This window comes from Leucoraja erinacea, chromosome 17, assembly GCF_028641065.1.
Source record: "Leucoraja erinacea ecotype New England chromosome 17, Leri_hhj_1, whole genome shotgun sequence".
NCBI lineage: Eukaryota > Metazoa > Chordata > Chondrichthyes > Rajiformes > Rajidae > Leucoraja > Leucoraja erinaceus.
Window position 1 is genome coordinate 40,447,148 of NC_073393.1, and position 22,309 is coordinate 40,469,456.

The 22,309-nt window shown below is 42.7% G+C and overlaps 2 protein-coding genes across 2 annotated transcripts in view; one reads left to right on the top strand and one right to left on the bottom strand.

Moving 5' to 3' along the window:
• Positions 1-19,878, top strand: part of LOC129705460 (zinc finger protein 276-like) — a 46,815-nt gene extending 26,937 nt beyond the window's left edge. The window contains 4 exon segments of the mRNA XM_055649033.1: positions 1,298-1,373; positions 4,821-4,938; positions 7,447-7,546; positions 17,429-19,878. Coding sequence (XP_055505008.1) covers positions 1,298-1,373; positions 4,821-4,938; positions 7,447-7,546; positions 17,429-17,678 — 544 coding nt within the window. The 3' untranslated portion in view covers positions 17,679-19,878.
• Positions 19,879-20,443: 565 nt separating this feature from the next.
• Positions 20,444-22,309, bottom strand: part of LOC129705459 (Fanconi anemia group A protein-like) — a 144,067-nt gene continuing 142,201 nt past the window's right edge. The window contains exons 42-43 of the mRNA XM_055649032.1: positions 22,130-22,222; positions 20,444-20,795 (exon numbers count right to left, since the gene is read on the bottom strand). Coding sequence (XP_055505007.1) covers positions 20,688-20,795; positions 22,130-22,222 — 201 coding nt within the window. The 3' untranslated portion in view covers positions 20,444-20,687. The remainder of the gene's footprint in view (positions 20,796-22,129; positions 22,223-22,309) is intronic.

Consider the following 22,309-nt stretch of genomic DNA (forward strand, 5'->3'; position numbering starts at 1 on the left):
ACGGTCTCTGTGGAAGGCGGAAAGGAGTGGAGATGGAAAGATGTGACTAGTGTTGGGATCCTGTTGGAGGTGGCGAAAACATTGGAGGATTATGTGTTGTATGCGACGGCTGATGGGGTGAAAGGTAAAGACTAGTGGGGGCTCTGTCTCTGTTACGACTAGGGGGAGGGGAGCAAGGGCGGAGCTGCAGGGTACCGAGGAGATATGAGTTAGGGCCTCGACTATGATTAAGGATTCCCTAAAGAATGAGGACATCTCATCTTTGGCGTAGATGCACTGTAGACGGAGAAATTGGGAGCAGGGGAAAGAATCTTTGCAGGAAGCAGGGTGGAAAGAAGTGTAATTCAGATAGTTGTGGGAGTCAGTGGGTTTGTAATAGACGTCAGTCGATACTCTATTCCTGTAATGGAGACTGTGAGATCAAGAAAGAGGAGGGAGGTGTCGGAGATGGTCCAAGTAAATTTGAGGGCAGGATGGAAATTGGTGGTGAAGTTGAAGTCCATGAGTTCTGCATGGGTGCAAATCTAGCTTGTTTTCTAATTAAGTTGTACAGGGCCCTGGTGAGACCGCACCTGGAGTATTGTGTGCAATTTTGGTCTCTTAATTTGAGGAAGGACATTATTGCTATTGAGGGACTGCAGCATAGGTTCACTAGATTAATTCCCGGGATGGCAATACTGACGTATGATGTATGATACTGACGTATGATGAAAGAATGGGTCGACTGAGCTTGTATTATAGAAACATTTAAAATTCTTAGAGGATTGGACAGGGTAGATGCAGGAAAAATGTTCCCGATGTTGGGGGAGTCCAGAACCAGGGGTCACAGTTTAAGAATAAGGGGTAGGCCATTTAGAACTGAGATGAGGAAAAACTTCTTCACCCAGAGAGTTGTGAATCTGTGGAATTCTCTGCTACAGAAGGCAGTGGGGGCCAATTCACTGGATGTTTTCAAGAGAGAGTTAGATTTAGATCTTAGGGCTAAAGGAATCAAGGGATATGGGGGGAAAAAGCCTGAACGGATTTTGGATAATCAGCCATGGTCATATTGAATGGTGGTGTTAGCTCAAAGGGCTGAATGGCCTACTCTTGCACCTATTTTCTATGTTTCTAAGTTCATACCAATAAATATCCGTATTAATTATGTAATTTGAAGTCAACATTTTGGACAACGTGCACAGTCACCGTCATTGTTAACCAGTGTCAGTATCATATTACAAGAAATATAGATAATAATCAAAACAGTTGTTGATGCCACAAGTTATGTGATTACATGGAACGTCTTGGTATTTTTCAGGGAAGATTTCCCCACCATGTATCGATGTCAGTATAAGGGTTGCTGTGCTGTTTACAGAGGAGTTGACGGACTTAAGGTAAAGTTATACTTAAGACTAAGTGGAAATTTTAAAAATTAAGGCTTTTGCTTGTCAGCTTACTATGGTCATAAGTCATAAGGTCATAAGTAATAGTAGCAGAATTAGGCATTCGGCTCATTGAATCTACTCCGCCATTTAATCGATATCTCCATCCTAACCCCATTCTTCTGCCTTCTCCCCATAACCCCTGACACCCGTACTAATCAAGAATCTATCTATCTCCGCTTTAAAAATATCCATTGATTTGGCCTCCACAGTCTTCTGTAGTGAAGAATTCCACAGATTCACCACTCTCTGACTAAATAAATTCCTTCTCATCTCCCTCCTAAAGGAACATCCTTTAATTCAGAGGCTATGACCTCCAGTCCTAGACTCTCCCGCTAGTGGAACCATCCTCTCCACGTCCACACTATCCAAGCCTTTCACTATTCGGTACGTTTCAATGAGGTTGTCATGTATAATCACTTGGTAATCACATGAATTTCAATCAAATGGTTGCAATTTAAGACCAATGCCAGGACTTGAATTTGTAATCCTGACTGATCATCCAATGTAAGACTTAATCTGGCATTTACTTTTAAACACTAACTCAATGGGGAAATTCTATACTTGCCATAGTAATGAGATTCGGATAATTTTTGGAGCGACTGTAAATAATAGATTAGATTTTAGACCTTCTATATCTGTTGTTAGACTATTGGAGCTTTAGAATGCTACTAATGTAATTCCTAAGTCACACTATATTACCTGTCCTGCATTTAGTGGTTAAATTCTTAAGGAAGAATTTGTGTAGTAGAGTACAGTGAATCTGTAGAGATACAAAATACGAATACCACAATCCTGCATTGTGCGTGGTATCTCTGATTTTGGTGATGGCTACTAGCTGCAATGGATGGTGAGAAACATCTGAAACTAATTAGTCTGCTCCATATGAGGATTCAGTAAATCAAAATCAAACTGCATCTTTTGTCAAACGGAAACGTGCAAGTCATTCATCAAAACAATGCTTGAGGTGTTTTTTTTCTTTTTACAGTAAAACTTCAACCATTGGGCATGGTGGTGGTGACTAACTGGCAAAGCTTTTAGAATTGTGGAATGTTTTCATTCAATTTAGATGTTACACAATTGTACAGTGAACCTGTTAAGTTTCAATGAACTGTGGGCACTGCGGTAGAACAGGAAACAGTGCTCCAATATGTTTAAAGCACACAAACTAGGGCCCCAGTAAATTTGGGCAGGACAAATGGGATCTTGGTGAGTTTAAAATGAATGTGGGAAACAGGGACCCCAGTGTGTTACAAGGGTCCCATGGAGTTTCATGGGAGCATGAGGAGCTGGGGCCCAATGGGTTTAAAGAAAGCATGTGAAACATTATCTAGTGACCATTGTTGAATTGATGTGAACACTTCTACTGATTTAATACTCTCCATCACTTTTCATGAATGATACTTAATAAATCTGTTTGAAATAACATTGGCTGGGATCACCCTTCAGTTTAATGTTTCTAAAACAAGTTTAAATGTATGCAGAAACTATTTTTGTTCACAATTCCTTTGCCGGTACGTTAATTTAGCTACTTCTGAGTAAATTCTTGGTAATGGAAGGCATTACTTCATCAGTTAGAAACCATTGCTAGTGCTTTGTGGTAACGTGTTTTATGTACTGTCTGCAGTTAAGTACATGTCACTATTGATTACATTATGAAAAGACAGAGTTGAATTTAAGGTGTACATTATACTTCTATCAGTTGAGCCACAGAGTCGTGTAGAGATACAGCATGGAAACAGGAGTCTCAGCATACCAAGTCCATGCTGACCATCAAACACCCACTTTATTCTCCCTATATTCATCCCAATTCCCTCTCTGATTATATCACTCGTCAACATACTAGGAGTAATTTACAGTGGCCAATTAACTGATGAACCCACATTTTTGGGATGTGGGAAGAAACAGAAGCATTTTCAGGGAGTGCATACGTATTACGCACAGACAGTACCAGAGGTCAGGATCGCGCAATAGCTCTACCAGCTGCGCTATTGCGCTGTCCAAGGCAAAACCCTGTGAAAAGGGATTGTGCCGTTTTTCTAAATTCTTAACGAATATCCATTGGACTTGAGTGACAAAGTGCATTGGGCAGTCTAACCTAAGATTGACACAAAATGCTGGAGTAACTCAGGCAGGCAGCATCTCTGCAGAGAAGGAATGGGTGACGATTCGGGTCGAGACCCTTCTAACCTATTGGATGTTACTGTTCTGGGATTCTTTGTTTTATCATGTAGTCTGTCACAGTGCCGATTTTGGCTAAGAGGGGTGAAGGAAAGCTTTCCTGTAACACATGTCAGCAGTGTGCATGAATAATTTATTTCATGTTTTTATTTGAAAGATGGAAACACAATATTTGATATTTCTAATTTAGTTACACAACCATACAGAATTAGACATTTCTCCCGGGGTAAATAAATGAAGGATGTCAGAATAGAGCACTGCATTCAATTACAAATGCTCCCTAATGGCATATATTTGGATATTTTACATCAATTATTTATTACATTGTCTTTGCAGGCACAAAAACATTACAATAATTTTGAAAAACAGCTTCATTACTGGAATGCCTCTCGGGTACATGTTCACATTGTAATACAACAAAAAATGAGAAAAATGGTGTTAACTTATGTTACTACACCCTTCTGTATAACATTTTATTATTGCATTTATTGTCTTTTTTTGGCCAAAAGTAAACTTCTGATTAAATTGGTTTTATCTTGCATGTAGTACATGCCACATTGTTCCCAGGTGAAAGCGAACATGACTTTTGTTTGTAAGCAACTTTAACGAGGGTGTGTGATTAAGTGCATAAATAGGGCTGGTTGCTCTGATGGTGCATTTATAGTCACACAGCATGGAAACAGGTCCTTGGTCCTGGTTGTCCATGCCGACCAAGGCACCCCACCTACACCAGTCTCATTTTCCCACGTTTTGCCCATATCCTTCTAAACCTTTCCTATCCATGTATCTGTCCAAATGCCTTTTAAACATTGTTACTAATTATTAGCCTTCACTACAACGGTATCCCCATAGATTGCATTCCCATACTGAGTTTTCTGTCCACTGCGACTTCCATTGGCAGAGTGAGACCACGTGCAAACTGTAGGAACAGCACCTCATATTCCGCTTGTGTAGCTTACAGCCTAATGGTGTGAACATTGAGACCTATCACTTGCCACATTTTGTAACGCCCCCACCTCTCTTTTCCAGCTCTCCTCCCCCTAATTCCAAGCAAAGAAGTGGCCTGACCCAAAACACTGCCTATCTATTCCCTTTCCAGACAGAACATGGAACAATACAGCAAGGAACTTCAGCCCTTGCTGCATGACTCGCTGAGGTCCTTTGTGTTTTGCTCTAATCAGGAGTCCAGTTTGTAACAAGTAAATTAATACTTTTTAGAAACACATAAAAGAGCAGCATGAAGAGGTGCGTGAAAGACCTTGCCCCCACCCAGGATGTAACAAGGTGTTTCTGATTGATCGCTACCTGCAGCGCCATGTAAAGCTGATCCATACAGGTAAGTAAGTGCTCTATCAATGTTAGCATCAAATATGCATTTAAATGATGTCACATTTTGTCTTCTACCTTTGTTAGTTATTGTCTGTTCTGTAATCTGGGAGGGTTTTCTGAACTGAACAAGAATATCCATAATTTCTTTGATGCAACATATATTAGTGGGCTGAAAATGGGGAAGAATGCCACCTGAGCATGGTGCTGACCAGTCAAATATTGATGCGCTGTAGTTAATCTCAGGTTCATTTATTTTTTTGGAGTTTGTAGGGTCAAAATTTCACATGGCTTGTCTCTTTCTCCTCCATTATCACTGTGGAAAGCTTTCCAGAAACAGGTACTTGGGGCTAGACATGTCTGAGATATATGTAATTTATCTTGGTTTTAAAAGGATTTCATCATTAAAAAAACTAGAATTCTCAATAACTGCCCTAAGGTATAACATTAAAGCAAAAGTGGCAGATGCGATTTGTCAAACAAGTGCGTGGTGATGCGTTTTGTGAAATTAAGCCAGGGTTGGATATTGACAGTGAATGGAAGGGTCCTGGTGAGTGTTCTAGACCATTGAAATGTAGGTACATAGTTAGTAAATAGTCAAGTGATTAGTTCTCTGAAAGTGCTAGAAAGGAACTGTAGATGCTGGTTTAATCCGAAGATAGACAGAAAATGCTGGAGGAACTCAGCGGGATAGGCAGCATCTCAGGAGAGAAGGAATGGGTGATGTTTCGGGACGAGACGAGCCTAAAGAAGGGTCTCGACTCGAAATGTCACCCATTCCTACTCCCCAGAGATGCTGCTTGGGTTCCTCCAGTATTTTGTGTCTATCTCTGAAAGTGATGACGGAGGTAGACAAGATGGAGAAGGTAGTCTATGGCAGCGCCAGAGAACCGGGTTCGATCCTGACTACGGGTGCTGACTGTACAGAGTTTGAACCTTCTCCCCTTGACCTGCATGGGTTTTCTCCGGGTGCTCCAGTGTCATGGTTTCAAGGTCAGTTTATTGTCACATGTGTGGCGGCACCTGGTTGCAACCCATGTGGCTCAGCCGCAGCGGGGGAGTAGGGAGCTGTATTAGAGAGATGAAACACGTCTAGTGCACACAACTCGTGTCGACTAGTTTTTGGCTGGACTCCTGCGAGTCCCCGCTACACCTGTACCAATTAAGGTACAGTGAAATTTGAGTTATCATACAGCCATACTAAGTGAAAAGCAGCAAGACACACAACCACATCAAAGTCAACATAACCTCCATCACAGTGGATTCCACATTCCTCACTGTGATGGAAGGCAATAAAGTTCAATCATTTTCCTCTTTGTTCTCCCGCCGTCGGGGCAGTAAAACCATCCGCACTCCAAAGACGTACCGATTTGTAGGTTAATTGGCTTGGTATAATTGTCAATTTTCCCTCGTGTGTGTGTGTGCGTTTGTGTGTGTAGGTTGGCGTTGGTGTGCGAGGATCACTGGTCGGTGCGGACCCGGTGGGCAGAAGGGTTTGTTTCCACACTGTATCTCTAAACTAAACTAAAAACATCAGGCAGGATAATGAGTACAAGCGTTGGTACATCATGCAACATTTGTGTAAGACGTTGATGAGACTACACTTGAAATATTGTGTGGAATTTGGGTCACCGTTCTATAGGAAGATGGGATTAAGCGAGAGAAGGGTGCAGAAAAGAATCACAAGAGTGTTGCTGGTACTGGAGGGCTCGAGTTATAATGGATAGACACGTCTGTTTTTTCAGGAATGAAGCAGGCCGAGGGATGACCTTAGACGTTTATAAAACCATGAGGCGCACAGATAACGTGGCAGGTCCACGTCTTTTTCCCATGGTATTGGAGTCTAACGATAGGGAGGTATAGGTTTAAGGTGAGAGGGGTAAGTTTTAAAGGTGACCTGAGAGGCATGTTTTTCACCCAGGGGCTGGTGTGTATAAGGAATGGGCTGCCATGGGGAAGTGTTAGATGAAGGTACAATTGCAACGTCTAAAAAAACATTTGGACAAGTACATGAGTAGGAATAGTTAAGATGGACATGGGGCAAACGGAGACAAATTGTACCAACTCAGAGCGGCATCTTGGTTGACATGGGCAAGTTGGGCTGAAGAGCTTGTTTCCATGTTGTATACCTTCATGACATCATTACCACACCCTCAATAATGTACAATACATGTGTGTAAATTATGGTGTAAATTACCCAATGTATTTGTCTTATTTTTCTTGTCTCTACACAAAACTATTTAGAAAGATAGGGCAATCCATATACTAGTAAAAGGACAAAATCTTGGTATTGGTTTGTTATTGACACGTGTACCTAGATACAGTGGGGGGGAAAATATTCTGCTATAATCATACAACATACAGTTGGATAATGGTACCAATAATTCTTAAATTCGAAGGCTGCTCTTGTTTTCACTTGAGAGGTAGGTTGCATCGCAAAGGCCACTGCCTTACTGCATTATGTTCTGTGTTGTATTCAGTTCTACCTGAAAATAATTTCTGTTTTTAAACATTACAGAGGAAAGAAATTACATTTGTGATGAATGTGGACAGACTTTCAAACAGCGGAAACACCTGTCGGTTCACCAAATGCGCCATACTGGAGCAAAACCTTTACAGTAAGTAACCAGGGAATTGTGTGAAACTCCAGTGAGATGACACTTGCTAGAGAGCTGTCAGTGTTGCGCTTTGCTGCTTTGGAGAAATACATTTAAAAAACCTAGATGGTGATTTGGTAGCAACAAATATTTTAGATCATCCACAAGTCTATTTGGTGGTTTATGGAGGTGAGCCATGAGAAAGTATGGAGGAGAGAAACTTCAATATGTTAAACAAGAGAGGAACATGGAATTCTCCACTTAGAAATAAATGCTTCTGTACAGTTGACCAGTCAACAGGTGAGACCGGTGAATACCAATTGCTTGTATTAATGCAACTTATTTCTAGCACCACCTCCCTCAGCTGGAGCGATGTGCAATGGATACCTTACTAGAAAATTAGACCTCAGTGACAATATTTTTAAATTTAAATTTAGGTTGTACCAGGACAAAAATAATGTTGTTCTCGACTGCTCCGTATCTCAACGTTGGAAGGGGATAAATTGAAGAGCTGATAAATTAGTTTGTAACAGATGACTTAAGATGACATATGTATTTGCATGGACAAGAGCATGCAAGTAAAAGTGACTTTAGAATGAGTATAGAAGTTGGGATGGACACAAAATGCTGGAGCAACTCAGCTGGACAGGCAGCATCTCTGGATGACATTCGAAGAAGGGTCTTGCCCCAAAACATCACCCATTCCTTCTCTCCAGAGATGCTGCCTGTTCCACTGGGTTACTCCATCATTTTGTGTCTATCTTTGGTGTAAACCAGCATCTGCAGTTCCTTCCTGTACATAGAAGTTGGGATGATATGTTACAGTTGTACAAGATGTTGGTGAGGCCACATTTGGAGTATTATGTTCAGTTTTAGTCATCTTGCCATAGTTAAGCTGGAAAGAGTGCAGAAAAGCTTCATGAGAATATCGTCAGGACTTGAGGGCCTGAGCTATAGGGAGAGATTGGGCTAGGATTTTATTTCTTGGAGCACAGGAGGATGAGGAGTGGTCTTATAGAGGTGTATAAAAACATAGAAAATAGGTGTAGGAGTAGGCCATTCAGCCCTTCGAGCCAGCATCGCCATTCAATATGACCATGGCTAATCATCCAAAATCAGTACCCCGTTTGGCTTTTTCCCTGTATCCCTTAATTCCTTTAGCCCTAAGAACTAAATCTAACTCTCCCTTGAAAACATCCAGAATTCCACAGATTCACGACTCTCTGGGTGAAAACGTTTTTCCTCATCTCAGTCCTAAATGGCCTACCTCTTATTCTTAAGCTGTGACCCCCCCCCCCCCCCCCCCCTAGTTCTGGACTCCCCCAACATCGGGAACAATTTTCCTGCATCTACCCTGTCCAATCCTATAAGAATTTTATATGTGTCTATAAGATTCCCTCTCATTGTTCTAAATTCTAGCGAATACAAGCTCAGTCGACACATTCTTTCATCATTTGTCAGTGCTGCCATCCCTGGAATAAACTGGTGAACCTACACTGCACTCCCTCAATAGGAATAATGCCCTTTCTCAAATTAGGAGATCAGAATTGTACACAATACTCCAGGCGCGGTCTCACCAGGACCCTGTACCACTGCAGTAGGACCTCCTTGCTCCTAAACTCAAATCCTCTCGCAATGAAGGCCAACATGTCATTAGCGTTCTTCACTGCCTGCTGTACCTGCATGCTTACTTTCATAGAAACATAGAAAATAGGTGCAGGGGTAGGCTATTCGGCCCTTCGAGCCTGCACCGCCATTCGACATGATCATGGCTGATCATCCAACTCGGTATCCCATCCCTGCCTTCTCTCCATACCCACTGATCCCTTTAGCCACAAAGGCCACATCTAACTCCCTCTTAAATATAGCCAATGAACTGGCCTCAACTACCTTCTGTGGCAGAGAATTCCACAGATTCACCACTCTCTGTAAAAAATGATTTTCTCATCTCGGTCCTAAAAGACTTCCCTCTTATCCTTAAACTATGACCCCTAGTTCTGGACTTCCCCAACATCGGGAATAATCTTCCTGCATCTAGCCTGTCCAACCCCTTAAGAATTTTGTAAGTTTCTATAAAATCCCCCCCTCAATCTTCCAAATTCTAGCGAGTACAAGCCGAGTCTATCCAGTCTTTTTTCATATGAAAGTCCTGCCATCCCAGGAATCAGTCTGGTGAACCTTCTCTGTACTCCCTCTGGCAAGAATGTCTTTCCTCAGATTAGGAGACCAAAACTGTACGCAATACTCCAGGTGTGGTCTCACCAAGACCCTGCACAACTGCAGTAGAACCTCCCTGCTCTTATACTCAAATCCTTTTGCTATGAATGCTAACATACCATTTGCTTTCTTCACTGCCTGCTGCACCTGCATTCCTACTTTTAATGACTGGTGTACCATGACACCCAGGTCTCGTTGCATCTCCCCTTTTCCTAATCGGCCACCATTCAGATAATAGTCTACTTTCCTTGTTTTGCCACCAAAGTGGATAACCTCAAATTTATCCACATTATACTGCATCTGCCATGCATTTCCCACTCACCCAGCCTATCCAAGTCACCTTGCAGCCTCCTAGCATCCTCCTCACAGCTAACACTGCCCCCCAGCTTCGTGTCATCCGCAAACTTGGAGATGTTGCATTCAATTCCCTCATCCAGATCATTCATATATATTGTAAATAGCTGGGGTCCCAGCACTGAGCACTTACCCCACTAGTCACTGCCTGCCATTCTGAAAAGGACCCGTTTACTCCTACTCTTTGCTTCCTGTCTGCCAGCCAGTTCTCTATCCATATCAATACTGAGCCCCCAATACCGTGTGCTTTAAGTTTGTATACTAATCTCTTATGTGGGACCTTGTTGAAAGCCTTCAGAAAGTCCAGATATAACACATCCACTGGTTCTCCCTTATCCACCATGAATTTGCCACTTTCCAAATGTGCTGCTATCCCATCTTTAATAACTGACTCTAGAATTTTCCCCACCACCGATGTTAGACTAACTGGTCTGTAATTCCCCGTTTTTTCTCTCCCTCCCTTTTTAAAAAGTAGGGTTACATTAGCTACCCTCCAGTCCTCAGGAACTACTCCAGAATCTAAAGAGTTTTGAAAAATTATCACTAATGCATCCACTATTTCTGCGGCTACTTCCTTAAGTACTCTGGGATGCAACTTATCTGGCCCTGGGGATTTATCGGCCTTTAATCCATTCAATTTACCTAACACTACTTCCCGGCTAACCTGAATTTCACTCAGTTCCTCCATCTCATTTAACCCCCGGTCCCTTGCTATTTCCGGCAGATTATTTATGTCTTCCTTAGTGATGACAGAACCAAAGTAGTTATTCAATTCGTCTGCCATGTCCTTGTTCCCCATGATCAATTTGCCTGCTTCTGACTGCAAGGGACCTACATTTGGTTTAACTAATCTTTTCCTTTTCACATATCTATAAAAAAGTTTGTAGTCAGTTTTTATGTTCCCTGCCAGTTTTCTTTCATAATCTATTTTCCCTTTCCTAATTAAGCCTTTTGTCCTCCTCTGCTGGACTCTGAATTTCTCCCAGTCCTCTGGTAGGCAGCTTTTTCTGGCTAATTTGTACGCTTCATCTTTTGTTTTGACACTATCCCTGATTTCCCTTGTTATCCACGGATGCACTACCTTCCCTGATTTGTTATTTTGCCAAACTGGGATGAACAATTGTTGTAGTTCATCCATGCAGTTTTTAAATGCCTTCCATTGCATATCCACCATCAACCCTTTAAGAATCATTTGCCAGTCTATCTTGGCCAATTCACGTCTCATACCCTCAAAGTCACCTTTCTTTAAGTTCAGGACCCTTGTTTCTGAATTAACAATGTCACTCTCCATCCTAATGAAGAACTCAACTATATTATGGTCACCCAAGGGGCCACGCACAACAAGACTGCTAACTAACCCTTCCTCATTACTCAATACCCAGTCTAGAATAGCCTGCTCTCTCGTTGGTTCCTCTACATGTTGGTTTAGAAAACTATCCCGCATACATTCCAAGAAATCCTCTTCCTCAGCACCCTTGCCAATTTAATTCACCCAATCTATATGTAGATTGAAGTCACCCATTATAATTGTTTTACCTCTGTTGCACGCATTTCTAATTTCCTGTTTGATGCCATCCCCAACTCAAATACTCAATTAGGTGGCCTGTACACAACTCCCACTATCGTTTTCTGCCACTTAGTGTTTCGCAGCTCTACCCATATTGATTCCACATCCTCCAAGCTAATGTCCTTCCTTTCTATTGCGTTAATCTCCTCTCTAACCAGCAACGCTACCCCACCTCCTTTTCCTTTCTGTCTATCCCTCCTGAATATTGAATATTCCTGGATGTTCAGCTCCCAGCCTTGGTCACCCTGGAGCCATGTCTCCGTGATCCCAACTATATCATGGTCATTAACAGCTATCTGCACATTCAACTCATCCACCTTATTACGAATGCTCCTTGCATTAAGATACAAAGCCTTCGGGCTTGTTGTTACAACACTCTTACCCCTTATACAATGATGTTGAAAAGTGGCCCTTTTTGATTTTTGCCCTGGATTTGTCTGCCTGCCTGCCACTTTTACTTTTCACCTTGCTACCTATTGGTTCTACCCTTATTTTACACCCCTCTGCCTCTCTGCTCTTGCACCCATCCCCCTGCCACATTAGTTTACATCCTCCCCAACTGCACTAGCAAACACTGCCCCAAGGTCATTGGTTCCATTCTAGCCCAGGTGTAGACCGTCCTGTTTGTACTGGTCCCACCTCCCCCAGAATTGGTTCCAATGCCCTAGAAATTTGAATCCCTCCCCTTTGCACCATTTTTCAAGCCACGTATTCATCAGCAATATCCTCCTATTTCTACTTTGACTAGCCCGTGGCACTGGTAGTAATCCAGAGATTATTACCTTTGAGGGCCTACTTTTAAGTTTATCTCCTAGCTCCCTAAATTGTAGGACCTTGTAGGACCTCATCCTTTTTTTACCTATATCGTTGGTGCCAATGTGCTCCACGACAACTGGCTGTTCACTCTCCCCCTCCAGAATGTTGTGCAGCCGCTCAGAGACATCCCTGACCCTTGCACCAGGGAGGCAACATACCATCCTGGAGTCTCGTTTGCAGCCACAGAAACGCCTATTTATTCCCCTGACAATTGAATCCCCTATTACTATTGCCCTTCCACTCTTTTTCCTCCCCTCCTGTGCCGCAGAGCCATCCATGGTGCCATGAACTTGGCTGCTGCTGCATTCCCCTGACGAGCCATCTCCCCCAACAGTATCCAAAATGGTGTACCTGTTTAGGAGGGAGATGACCGCAGGGGACTCCTGCACTACCTGCCTACTGCTCTGCTGGCTCTTGGCCACCCGTTCCCTTTCTGTCCTCTTACCTTTTACCTGCAGTGTGACCAACTCGCTGTATGTGCTATCCACGACTTTCTCAGCATCGTGGATGCTCCAGTATGAATCCAGCCGCAGCTCCAATCGTTCAATGCGGTCTGCCAGGAGCTGCAGCTGGACATATTTCCTGCAAACGTAGTCACCAGGGACACCGACCATATCCCTGATCTCCCACATGTTGCAGGCTGAGCAAACCACAGGGCCAATCTCCACTGACATGGCTTACTCCCAAATTAAATCAACTCCCTCACTCTATAAAAATCTTTATCCTTTAAACTGTACCTTTACTAATAAATACTGTCCCCTCAACTCACAGAACCCTCAACTCACAGAACCCTCAACTCACAGAACCCTCAACTCACAGAACCCTCAACTCACAGAACCCTCAACTCACAGAACCCTCAACTCACAGAACCCTCAACTCACGGAACCCTTAACTCACAGAACCCTCAACTCACAGATCCCTCACTCACAGAACCCTCACTCACGGAACCCTTAACTCACGGAACCCTCACTCACGGAACCCTCACTCACAGAACCCTCACTCACAGAACCCTCACTCACAGAACCCTCAACTCACAGAACCCTCACTCACTGAACCCTCAACTCACAGAACCCTCAACTCACAGAACCCTCACTCACAGAACCCTCACTCACAGAACCCTCACTCACAGAACCCTCACTCACAGAACCCTCACTCACAGAACCCTCACTCACAGAACCCTCACTCACAGAACCCTCACTCACAGAACCCTCAACTCACAGAACCCTCAACTCACAGAGCCCTCACTCACAGAACCCTCACTCACAGAACCCTCACTCACAGAACCCTCAACTCACAGAACCCTCAACTCACAGACCCCCCAACTCACAGAACCCTCAACTCACAGAACCCTCACTCACAGAACCCTCACTCACAGAACCCCTCACTCACTGAACCCTCACTCACAGAACCCTCACTCACAGAACCCTCAACTCACAGAACCCTCAACTCACAGAACCCTCACTCACAGAACCCTCAACTCACAGAACCCTCACTCACAGAACCCTCACTCACAGAACCCTCACTCACAGAACCCTCAACCTGAAAGCAGAAATGCAAACCTGGGGTTGCACCCAATCAGCTGCTTCCTCTGGTCCTCTTCCACCAATCAGAGGCTTCCACCAGACCCCTTCACTGTAAGTGAGATGGAACGCTGCAGATTGGGTAACTCCTCCTCTCACCAACGGCTCCCCGGGCCTCTGTGAAAGTAAGCCTCGCGCTCGATTTGTAACTCACCGCCCTGGTAACTCCTCCTCTCACCAACGGCTCTCCGGGCTTCAGTACTCGTATAAGAACATGAGGGAAATAGATTGGGTAGAATCATGGAGTCTTTTATCCAGAGTAGGGCAATGGAGAACCAGAGGACAGGTTTAAGGTGAGAGAGGAGAGATTTAATAAGAAACTGAGGGACATTTTTTCACACAGAGTGGTGGGTATGGAATGAGCTGCCAGAGGGGGTAGTTGAGGCAGGTACTATAATAATATTTAAAAGACATTTGGTCAGCGACATAGATACGAAAGGTTTAGAGGGATATGGGCGAAACGTAGGCTTGTAGGACTAGTGTAGAATGGGCATCTTGGTAGGTGTGGGCAAGTTGGGCCGAATGACTCCCACTGATGGGAGAAGAGAGTAGACGATGGTGAGCAGGAGCAGGTCCTTGGTGTGGCCAGTCTGCAGTCTAAAGATAAGCACTAGGAATTGGAAATAGTAAGGAAATGATGCTGGATCTGAGGAAGTGAAGAGGTTTGAGTAGATGAGAGCTTTGGGGAATGACACTTTGAATGAATTAAATTTGATGGGGAGACAATGTTCAGTGGAAATGACTGCTTAGTCACAATGATGGCTACAATAACGCTATCTTTACAAACACCAAATCATTCTCAATATCTATTTCATTGTGTTTAACGGAAGTTACCCATTGCTTGTCGCCAAGTAAATTTCCTCACATGGCGGGAGTATCATATGAGGAAAGATTGGAAAGACCGGGCTTGTATTCACTGGAATTTAGAAGAATGTGAGGGGATCTTATAGAAACATATAAAATTGTAAAAGGACTAGACAAGCTAGATGCAGGGGGAAGCCTAATTTAGGCCCCAATTTAGGAGTCCAGAACCAGGGGCCACAGTCTTAGAATAAAGGGGACTCCATTTAAAACTGAGTTGAGAAATCATTTTTTCACTCCGAGAGTTGTGAATTTGTGGAATTATCTGCCACAGAGGGCAGTGGAGGCCAATTCACTGGATTAATTTAAAAGCGAGTTAGATAGAGCTCTGGGGACTAGGGGGATTGGGGGAGAAGGCAGGCATGTGTTACTGATTGTGGGTGATCAGCCATTTGATCACAATGAATGGTGGTGCAGGCTCGAAGGGCCAAATGGCCTCCTCCTGCACCTATTTTCTATGTTTCTCAACCATCTAAAACACTGTGATTTTACCAAAAATGACACAAGTATAAAGGGAAGCAGGTGATAATTAAAATTCACATCCCAGATCTTATTGTCTAATTTTGTTAATTCCCTAATTGAGCATGCAAGTAGCTAAATCTAGATTCTCCATAAACCCGAGAAGAGAGAGGAATGTTGGCAAGCTCAAAAACAGGAATGGGCCTCATGGTTGAAACATTCAATTAGCTAATGCTTGAAAAGTTAGAATTTGGATTAGATTTTTTACAGGGCACTGATCAAGGTTTGGCAATGTTTTATAGTCTTTAGTTGTGGCAATTTGAGAACCTATTATGATGAAAGGAATTACCTTAATTTTGCAACATTGAATTATAGCACTTTATTTGACACGTGTTAGCTGTATTGTGCCAGAACATTAGACTTGGGCAATAAATCTCAATCAACCTTGGCTTAGTCTAGGATTAGGTCCATTTCTTCAGAGCCAAAAGACTATGCCATTAGGGCCCACTTTAGAACTTTATTGCACTGAAGTACCTTTGTTCAGCATAGACATGGAACAGATGGGATGACTGGAAAATGATGATTCAGCTAGGAGAAGGTTGGTGGTGATGTAGAGAAGACAAAAGTGTGCCGATGGTGGAATCTGATTTAAAAAAGGAAGGTGGAGAGTGAGTTGTGAACTAGAAGGCGGGATGTAGGTGGATGGGAAGTGGAGGAGAAATGGTGGACCCTGCGGAGATAGAGAAAAGGAACTGTGTGACTTGGGGTTGAGGTGGAGTGGAAAGAAAGATGTCCTGGGGTGGGGGGGGGGGGGGGGGGGTTACCTGAAATGTGAGAATGTATTGCTAATGCTGTTGGGTTGTGGGCTACTGGAGCAGATGAGGATCTGTTTCTCCTTCCTATTCTCCTTCTGATCTGCCCAGGTCCTTTTCCTCCACTCCCACCACTCCTCACCCGGTTGTGTTTGCTTCCTCGTCCTGCTCTTCACACACCCCACCACTCTGGCTCCCCTGTTTTCCCACTCCCATTGACCCATCATTCTGGTTTGACATTTCACCTTTCTTTCTTAGATTTCACCCTCTGCACCCCTTTGTCATCTCCACCCATCACCACCTGCCTTGTGACCATCTCCACTCTTCCCTCCCCAGCTGACTCACCCACCACTCAACTCCTTACCTGGATTAACCCTTCACCTGCCAGCTCTTGCCTCACCCTTTCCTCTGGCTACCAATTATCTCCACCAATTTTGTAGGTCCCAACCCAAAATTTCCCTCCATAGATGCTGCCTGACCTACTGACTTTCTCCAACAGTTTGCTCAAGGAGGTATTTTTGCTGAAGATTGCAGCATCTGCAGTCTCTCATGCCTCCATGTATTCCCACAACTGGATTAAAAATGCAAGGATCCAACTGTGTCCTTTACTGTCCAGAACCCTCACAAACAGATGATCTAGGAAGGAAGGAACTGCAGATGCTGGTTTGAACCGTAGATAGACACATAAAGCTGGAGTAACTCAGACAGTATCTCTGGAGAAAAAGAATAGTGATGTTTCGGGTCAAGACCCTTTTTCAGACTGAGAGTCAGGAGAAAGGGAAATGAGAGATATAGACAGATATGGTGAGACATAGAACAAATGAATGAAAGATATGCATAAAGGAAACAATGATAAAAGAGACAAGCCATCATAGCTGTGGTCTAGGGTGAAAACAGACTGAGACTCAACAAGACGACTTTGAACCAGTGCAACAGGTTTGGTGGGGGAGGGACATTAAATCAGTTGGACATGTACAGTGTAAATTACTTACTCTGTTTTAAGCAGTAACTTTGGCAGCATTTCAAAAGCAAAGCCTTGATTTGATGATCATCTTGAAGGCCTCACAAGCAATAGATTATAGAATCTGATTCTGTACTTGCAGCTAAAGTTAAAAAAAGGAGAGTAGGAAACGGTATCCTACAGAAATCAGTGACGCACAAATGCTAATACCAGTAAACATTGAACAACCAGACTGATCATGGAGACCTAATTGAAGTTTTGATTTTGTGCCTACAGGTGTGAAGTTTGTGGTTTCCAGTGCAGGCAAAGAGCATCCTTGAAATACCATATGACCAAGCACAAGGCCGAAGCTGAACTTGAATTTGCTTGTGACCAATGTGAGAAGCGGTTCGAGAAGGCTCACAATTTGAATGTTCATATGTCCATGGTTCATCCCTTGACCCAGAATACAGATAAAAACAAACCTATTGAAATTGAATCAAGTCAGCTAAGTATAGAAACGTTAATTAAGCAGGAACCCAGTTAATAGTTAATCAACAGCTAAACGATGAGTATAAAGAATCTTGCACCCTTTTTCAGTGTCGGCAAGACACAACGGATTAATACGAACAAATGCAATCTTGGGCAATGTTTAATTTCAAAAGATTATAGACATCTAGTTTTAGGTTTATTATTGTCAGATGTACTGAGGTACTTTAAAAAGCTTTGTTTTGCATGCTATCCAATCAAATCCGATACTACTGTTCATATATGCAATCAAGCCAGGCTCACCTAGAGTAGGTAGAGCAGAGGTTAGTGTGGAGAATATAGTTCTGAGCATCATAGCACACCAGTTCCAGAGACCAATGTCTGCAATGGGGTAGAGGTGAATCAGGCAGAACCCTAGCAATTGGAAGGACTGTTCGGAACTCTGATAACAGAGGGGAAGAAGCTGCTCCTGAGAGCGGTGGTGCACGTATTCGAGATTCTGTATTTTGTGCCTGACGTGAGAGGAGAGAAAGAGGAATGACTGGGGTGGGAAAGGTCCTTGATTATGTTGGCTGCTTTCCCAAGGCAGCGTGAAATGTAGATTAAGTTTATTCTGTGTGAGGGACTGCCCTACATTTGCAACTCTGCAATTTCTTACAATCTCGGGCTGAGCTATTCCCAAACCAAATTGTGATCCAACTTTCAATGGCGCCTGTAGAAGTCTGTAAGAGTTATTGGAAACATGCCGAATTTCTTCTGTCTCCTGAGGAAGTAGAGGTACTGGTCTGCTTTCTTGGCTGTTGCTTCAATGTGGTTGGTCCTCAGCAAATTATTAATAATATTAATGCCATGGAACTTGAACCTCTAAAGCATTATCACTTTGAAACCATTGATGCTGATTGGGGCATGTACTCCACTACGCTGCCTGAAGCTCCTTTGTCTTGCTGACATTGAGAGGTTGTTGGCCTGACATTGTTACCAACTTCTGCATCTCTGTCCTGTACTCTGTTGTTATTGTTTGTGATCCAGCCACCTCAGTGCTGTCATCCGCAAACATGTAGATGTAGTTAGAGGTGAATTCAGCTGCACAGTGTATTGGGGGTATAGTAGGGGACCGAGAATACATTCTTGTGCTGCACCAGTGTTGATCATTATTGGTGACGATGTGTTCTGTACCTTCACTGAGGTTTGCGGGTCAGAAAATCAAGAATCCAGTGACTGATGGGTGCACTGACTCCTAGGTCCAGGAGCTTGGATGGGATTCTGGTGTTGAAGGGGAAGCTGTGGTCGAAAAGTAGGAATCCTTGTTGTCTAGGTATTCATGACATGAGTTTCGGGCCAGGGGGATAATGTGGCGGCTTCACGCCCACGTTGGTTTTGCATACAGCCTGTCACTGCTGGCGACTCGCCAGTAACCTCAAGTGCTCAATAACAACTCTAAGGTCAGCCGCACTAATTGACCTTATCTACACACGGGTTATCATTGAGGAGAATGTAGGTAAAAGGGGCTTCTGGAATAAACGAGACACAAGGTGTTTGGCTCAGCTAAGTGTCGTCTGTTCTTTGCTTTCTGTCGTGGGATTCAGTCGATTCTGCAATAGCGTCTGTTGTGGATATGTTACAATGGCAAGCAAACTGCAGTGGATCAAGGAGGCTGGAGTTAATGTGCACCATTACTGTTCTCGAAGCACTTCATGATGGTGGATGGTGATGAGTCACTGGGCGGCAGTCATCAAGGCACACTATTTTCCTTTGGCACCGGGACGTTAGTGGTCTTCTGGAAGTAGATGGAACCTCAGGATGTAGTAGTGAGAGTTAAAGATGTTTGTGAATACCTCTGCCAGCTAATCCACACAGGTCCCGAGGATGTGTCCAGCAACTCCATCCAGGCCAGATGCATTTTGCAGATTCACTCTCAGGGAGGCTAATCTTGTGTTTGCCACATTAGCGTTGGTACAGCGCACCCGAGACTGGCGTGGCAGGTGGCGTTCATCCACTCCCCTTCTGTTGTTCCAAATAGCTCACTATTTAAAAAGTGCCAAAATACTTGTAGCACGCTAGAAGCTCAACTTATGAAACTTGGAGAGATATGTTGATTTCTAGCCTTGTGCAGCCTGTACAAATTGTTAAGCATTGAACGGAGGCCATTATCAATACTTCTGTTCACGTGGTATAGGTTTTTATTGTGGTACGGCTTTGAATAGGAGTTTGGGTGATTCACTCCTCATGCCCTTCAATGAATGCAATTTAACTTTAAATGCAGATTACTGTCTTCAGTTATTGAGCTCACTGCATTCAATGCCCGCTTTGAACAGAAGGTTATGCATATGTTTTGTGTTCATGTTATGTAACTGCTTTACAACAAAAGCAAATGGATTTTAAAGAGGAGGATCATACATAAATGGAGCAATAATTATGAATATGGATTCTGTATCCAACAGTGATTAGCAGAATTGGAGTAAAATCTCCCATGGTCAGTTATTTACTGATTCCTTCCATAGTTCCATTGCATAGTTATTCCATTTTAGGAAGGTTTGGATGATTATTTCCTCTGCCAACATCCAGCCTAAACCATCCTGAATTGTACATAAATCATTGCCTTGGCTCAAGCGAATTTCTCTTTACTGCCTCCAAATATATAATTGCGGATGATTTTTTTTCATTAATCTTAAAATCCATAACAGCAGGGAAGTCCCCAAACAGTGCAGTCTTTTAAATCTGGAGTGGTTGTATAAGTTGCATTTATATTGAAATTGTACCCGTGTAATAATGCACCTCAAGTTACAAAACATTTACTTTATTTTCTAGTATTGACAGTCTAAGATGTTCAAAGTCAAAACAAAGTTAGTTATTTTAATTTATTCAAGGAGAATCTACAATGTTTTTGTATACGTCATGAAGGATGACAACCAGATGATATTTTCGTATTTAAATACGTATCCATTAATGAAAAGTTATTTAGTTCTTAAGTTGTTTGAAAACCTGCACTGTTTTTTTGCCTGTGTTTCACTATTGCAAAGTTACAATGCTGAAAATATATCTTTCTGCAGTTCACTCATTTTCTTCTTCATAAAAGTGTGGGTTCAGAATAGAGTCCATCACCAGCGCACAACTGCAGTTGATGGTCAAGTGAAGCTTTCAGCTCCAGGTCAATGTCCTTGCAAACAGCCTGCAGCTGAAAAAAAAAAGAAATCCATTTCATTTTACAGAGTTTGGTAAAGTGCATGTTACAAATTGAGAATGGATTCTAAGCTCTAGCGAGTAAATTGAGCTGAACAAAACTATGAATATGGTAGCATCAGAATAACAAAATGTGTTTGGCCATTAATCTATGGGAAACATTGTGGAAATGTTGGATAGTAATGGTTTAATGACAGAAGCAGAAATGATTGAGTTGAGGTATTTCTGATCTGCAGCAAAAGATTGCCCATGCTAAATCAGTGGCCACTGCTGGTGTTGGAAGAGAATAATGAAGGATTAGTGCTTTTGTACCTCTCCCCCACCACAACATCGGTGGGCAAGGGATTAATAGGAGAAAAAAAACCTACAGGTGTTGGCAAAGTCTATGACCTGAAGCATTAAATTAGTTTCTTTCCTCGCTTAAAATTGATTCACCTAATGAGCTTACAGTATTTTATATTTAAAATAGAAATGAAGCACTGCAGCTGCTGTGAAAAATAACCAGGAAGGGACATTACCTCAACTTATGTGATGAGGCACTTATCTACTGAAAGGTTAAGTATCTTGAGTTAACTATATTCCAGCACTTTCATAGTTTGGAGATTTTGTACAAGCAAAGAAAACGAGACTGGATTCATAAGGTCACAAGTGATAGGAGCAAAATTAGGCCATTCGCCCCATCAAGTCTACTCTGCTATTCAATCATAGCTGATCTATATCTCCTCCAAACCTCATTCTCCTGCCTGCTCCCCATCTGACATCCGTACTAATCAAGAATTTATCTATCCCTGCCTTAAAAAGATCTAGTGACTTAACCTCCACAGCCTTCCACAGATTCACCACCCTCTGACTGAAGACATTTCTCCATCTTCTTAAAGGTACGTCCTTTAATTCTGAGGCTATAACCTCTAGTCCTAGACTCTTCCCTTAGTGGAAAATCCTCTCCACATCCACTCTATCCAAAACCTTTCACTATTCTGTATGTTTCAATGAGGTCCCCCCCCCCCCCCCCCCCCCCCCCCCCCCCCCATTCTTCTATTAGAATGTCTTGAATAATATTAGAAACAAATTTTGAGTTAATGTTTTACTGCTGGATTTGTAAATCTTATAGTTGCCTTTCGTTTATGGTAAAATCCTATTCTTAGAACCTTCTAAAAATATTTATTTCTAATTTGATGTGGAGAATCTAAGTTTGCATTTTCCTCCCATGAGTGCAACTTTTTTAAATTTAAAGTGCCAAGTATACTCCTGTTCAATAAGGTTAGAAAGTATGAAATCAGCAACTTCTGTACAAAATCATCATTAATGAATTTTATTGGAATCTCTTACTTTGTTGTGCTGTGAAATTATTTGACCAGAACAGCTCGGAATGACACGAAGGAGGAACCTCCGCCCCTTGGTTATCAATTCCAAAGGATCAGGCTGTAAACACAAGCAAAGTTTAATTATTGATAAAAGATTCAATCCAATAACTTAGATTGATACCTGACAATCCCTGTTCTTACACTA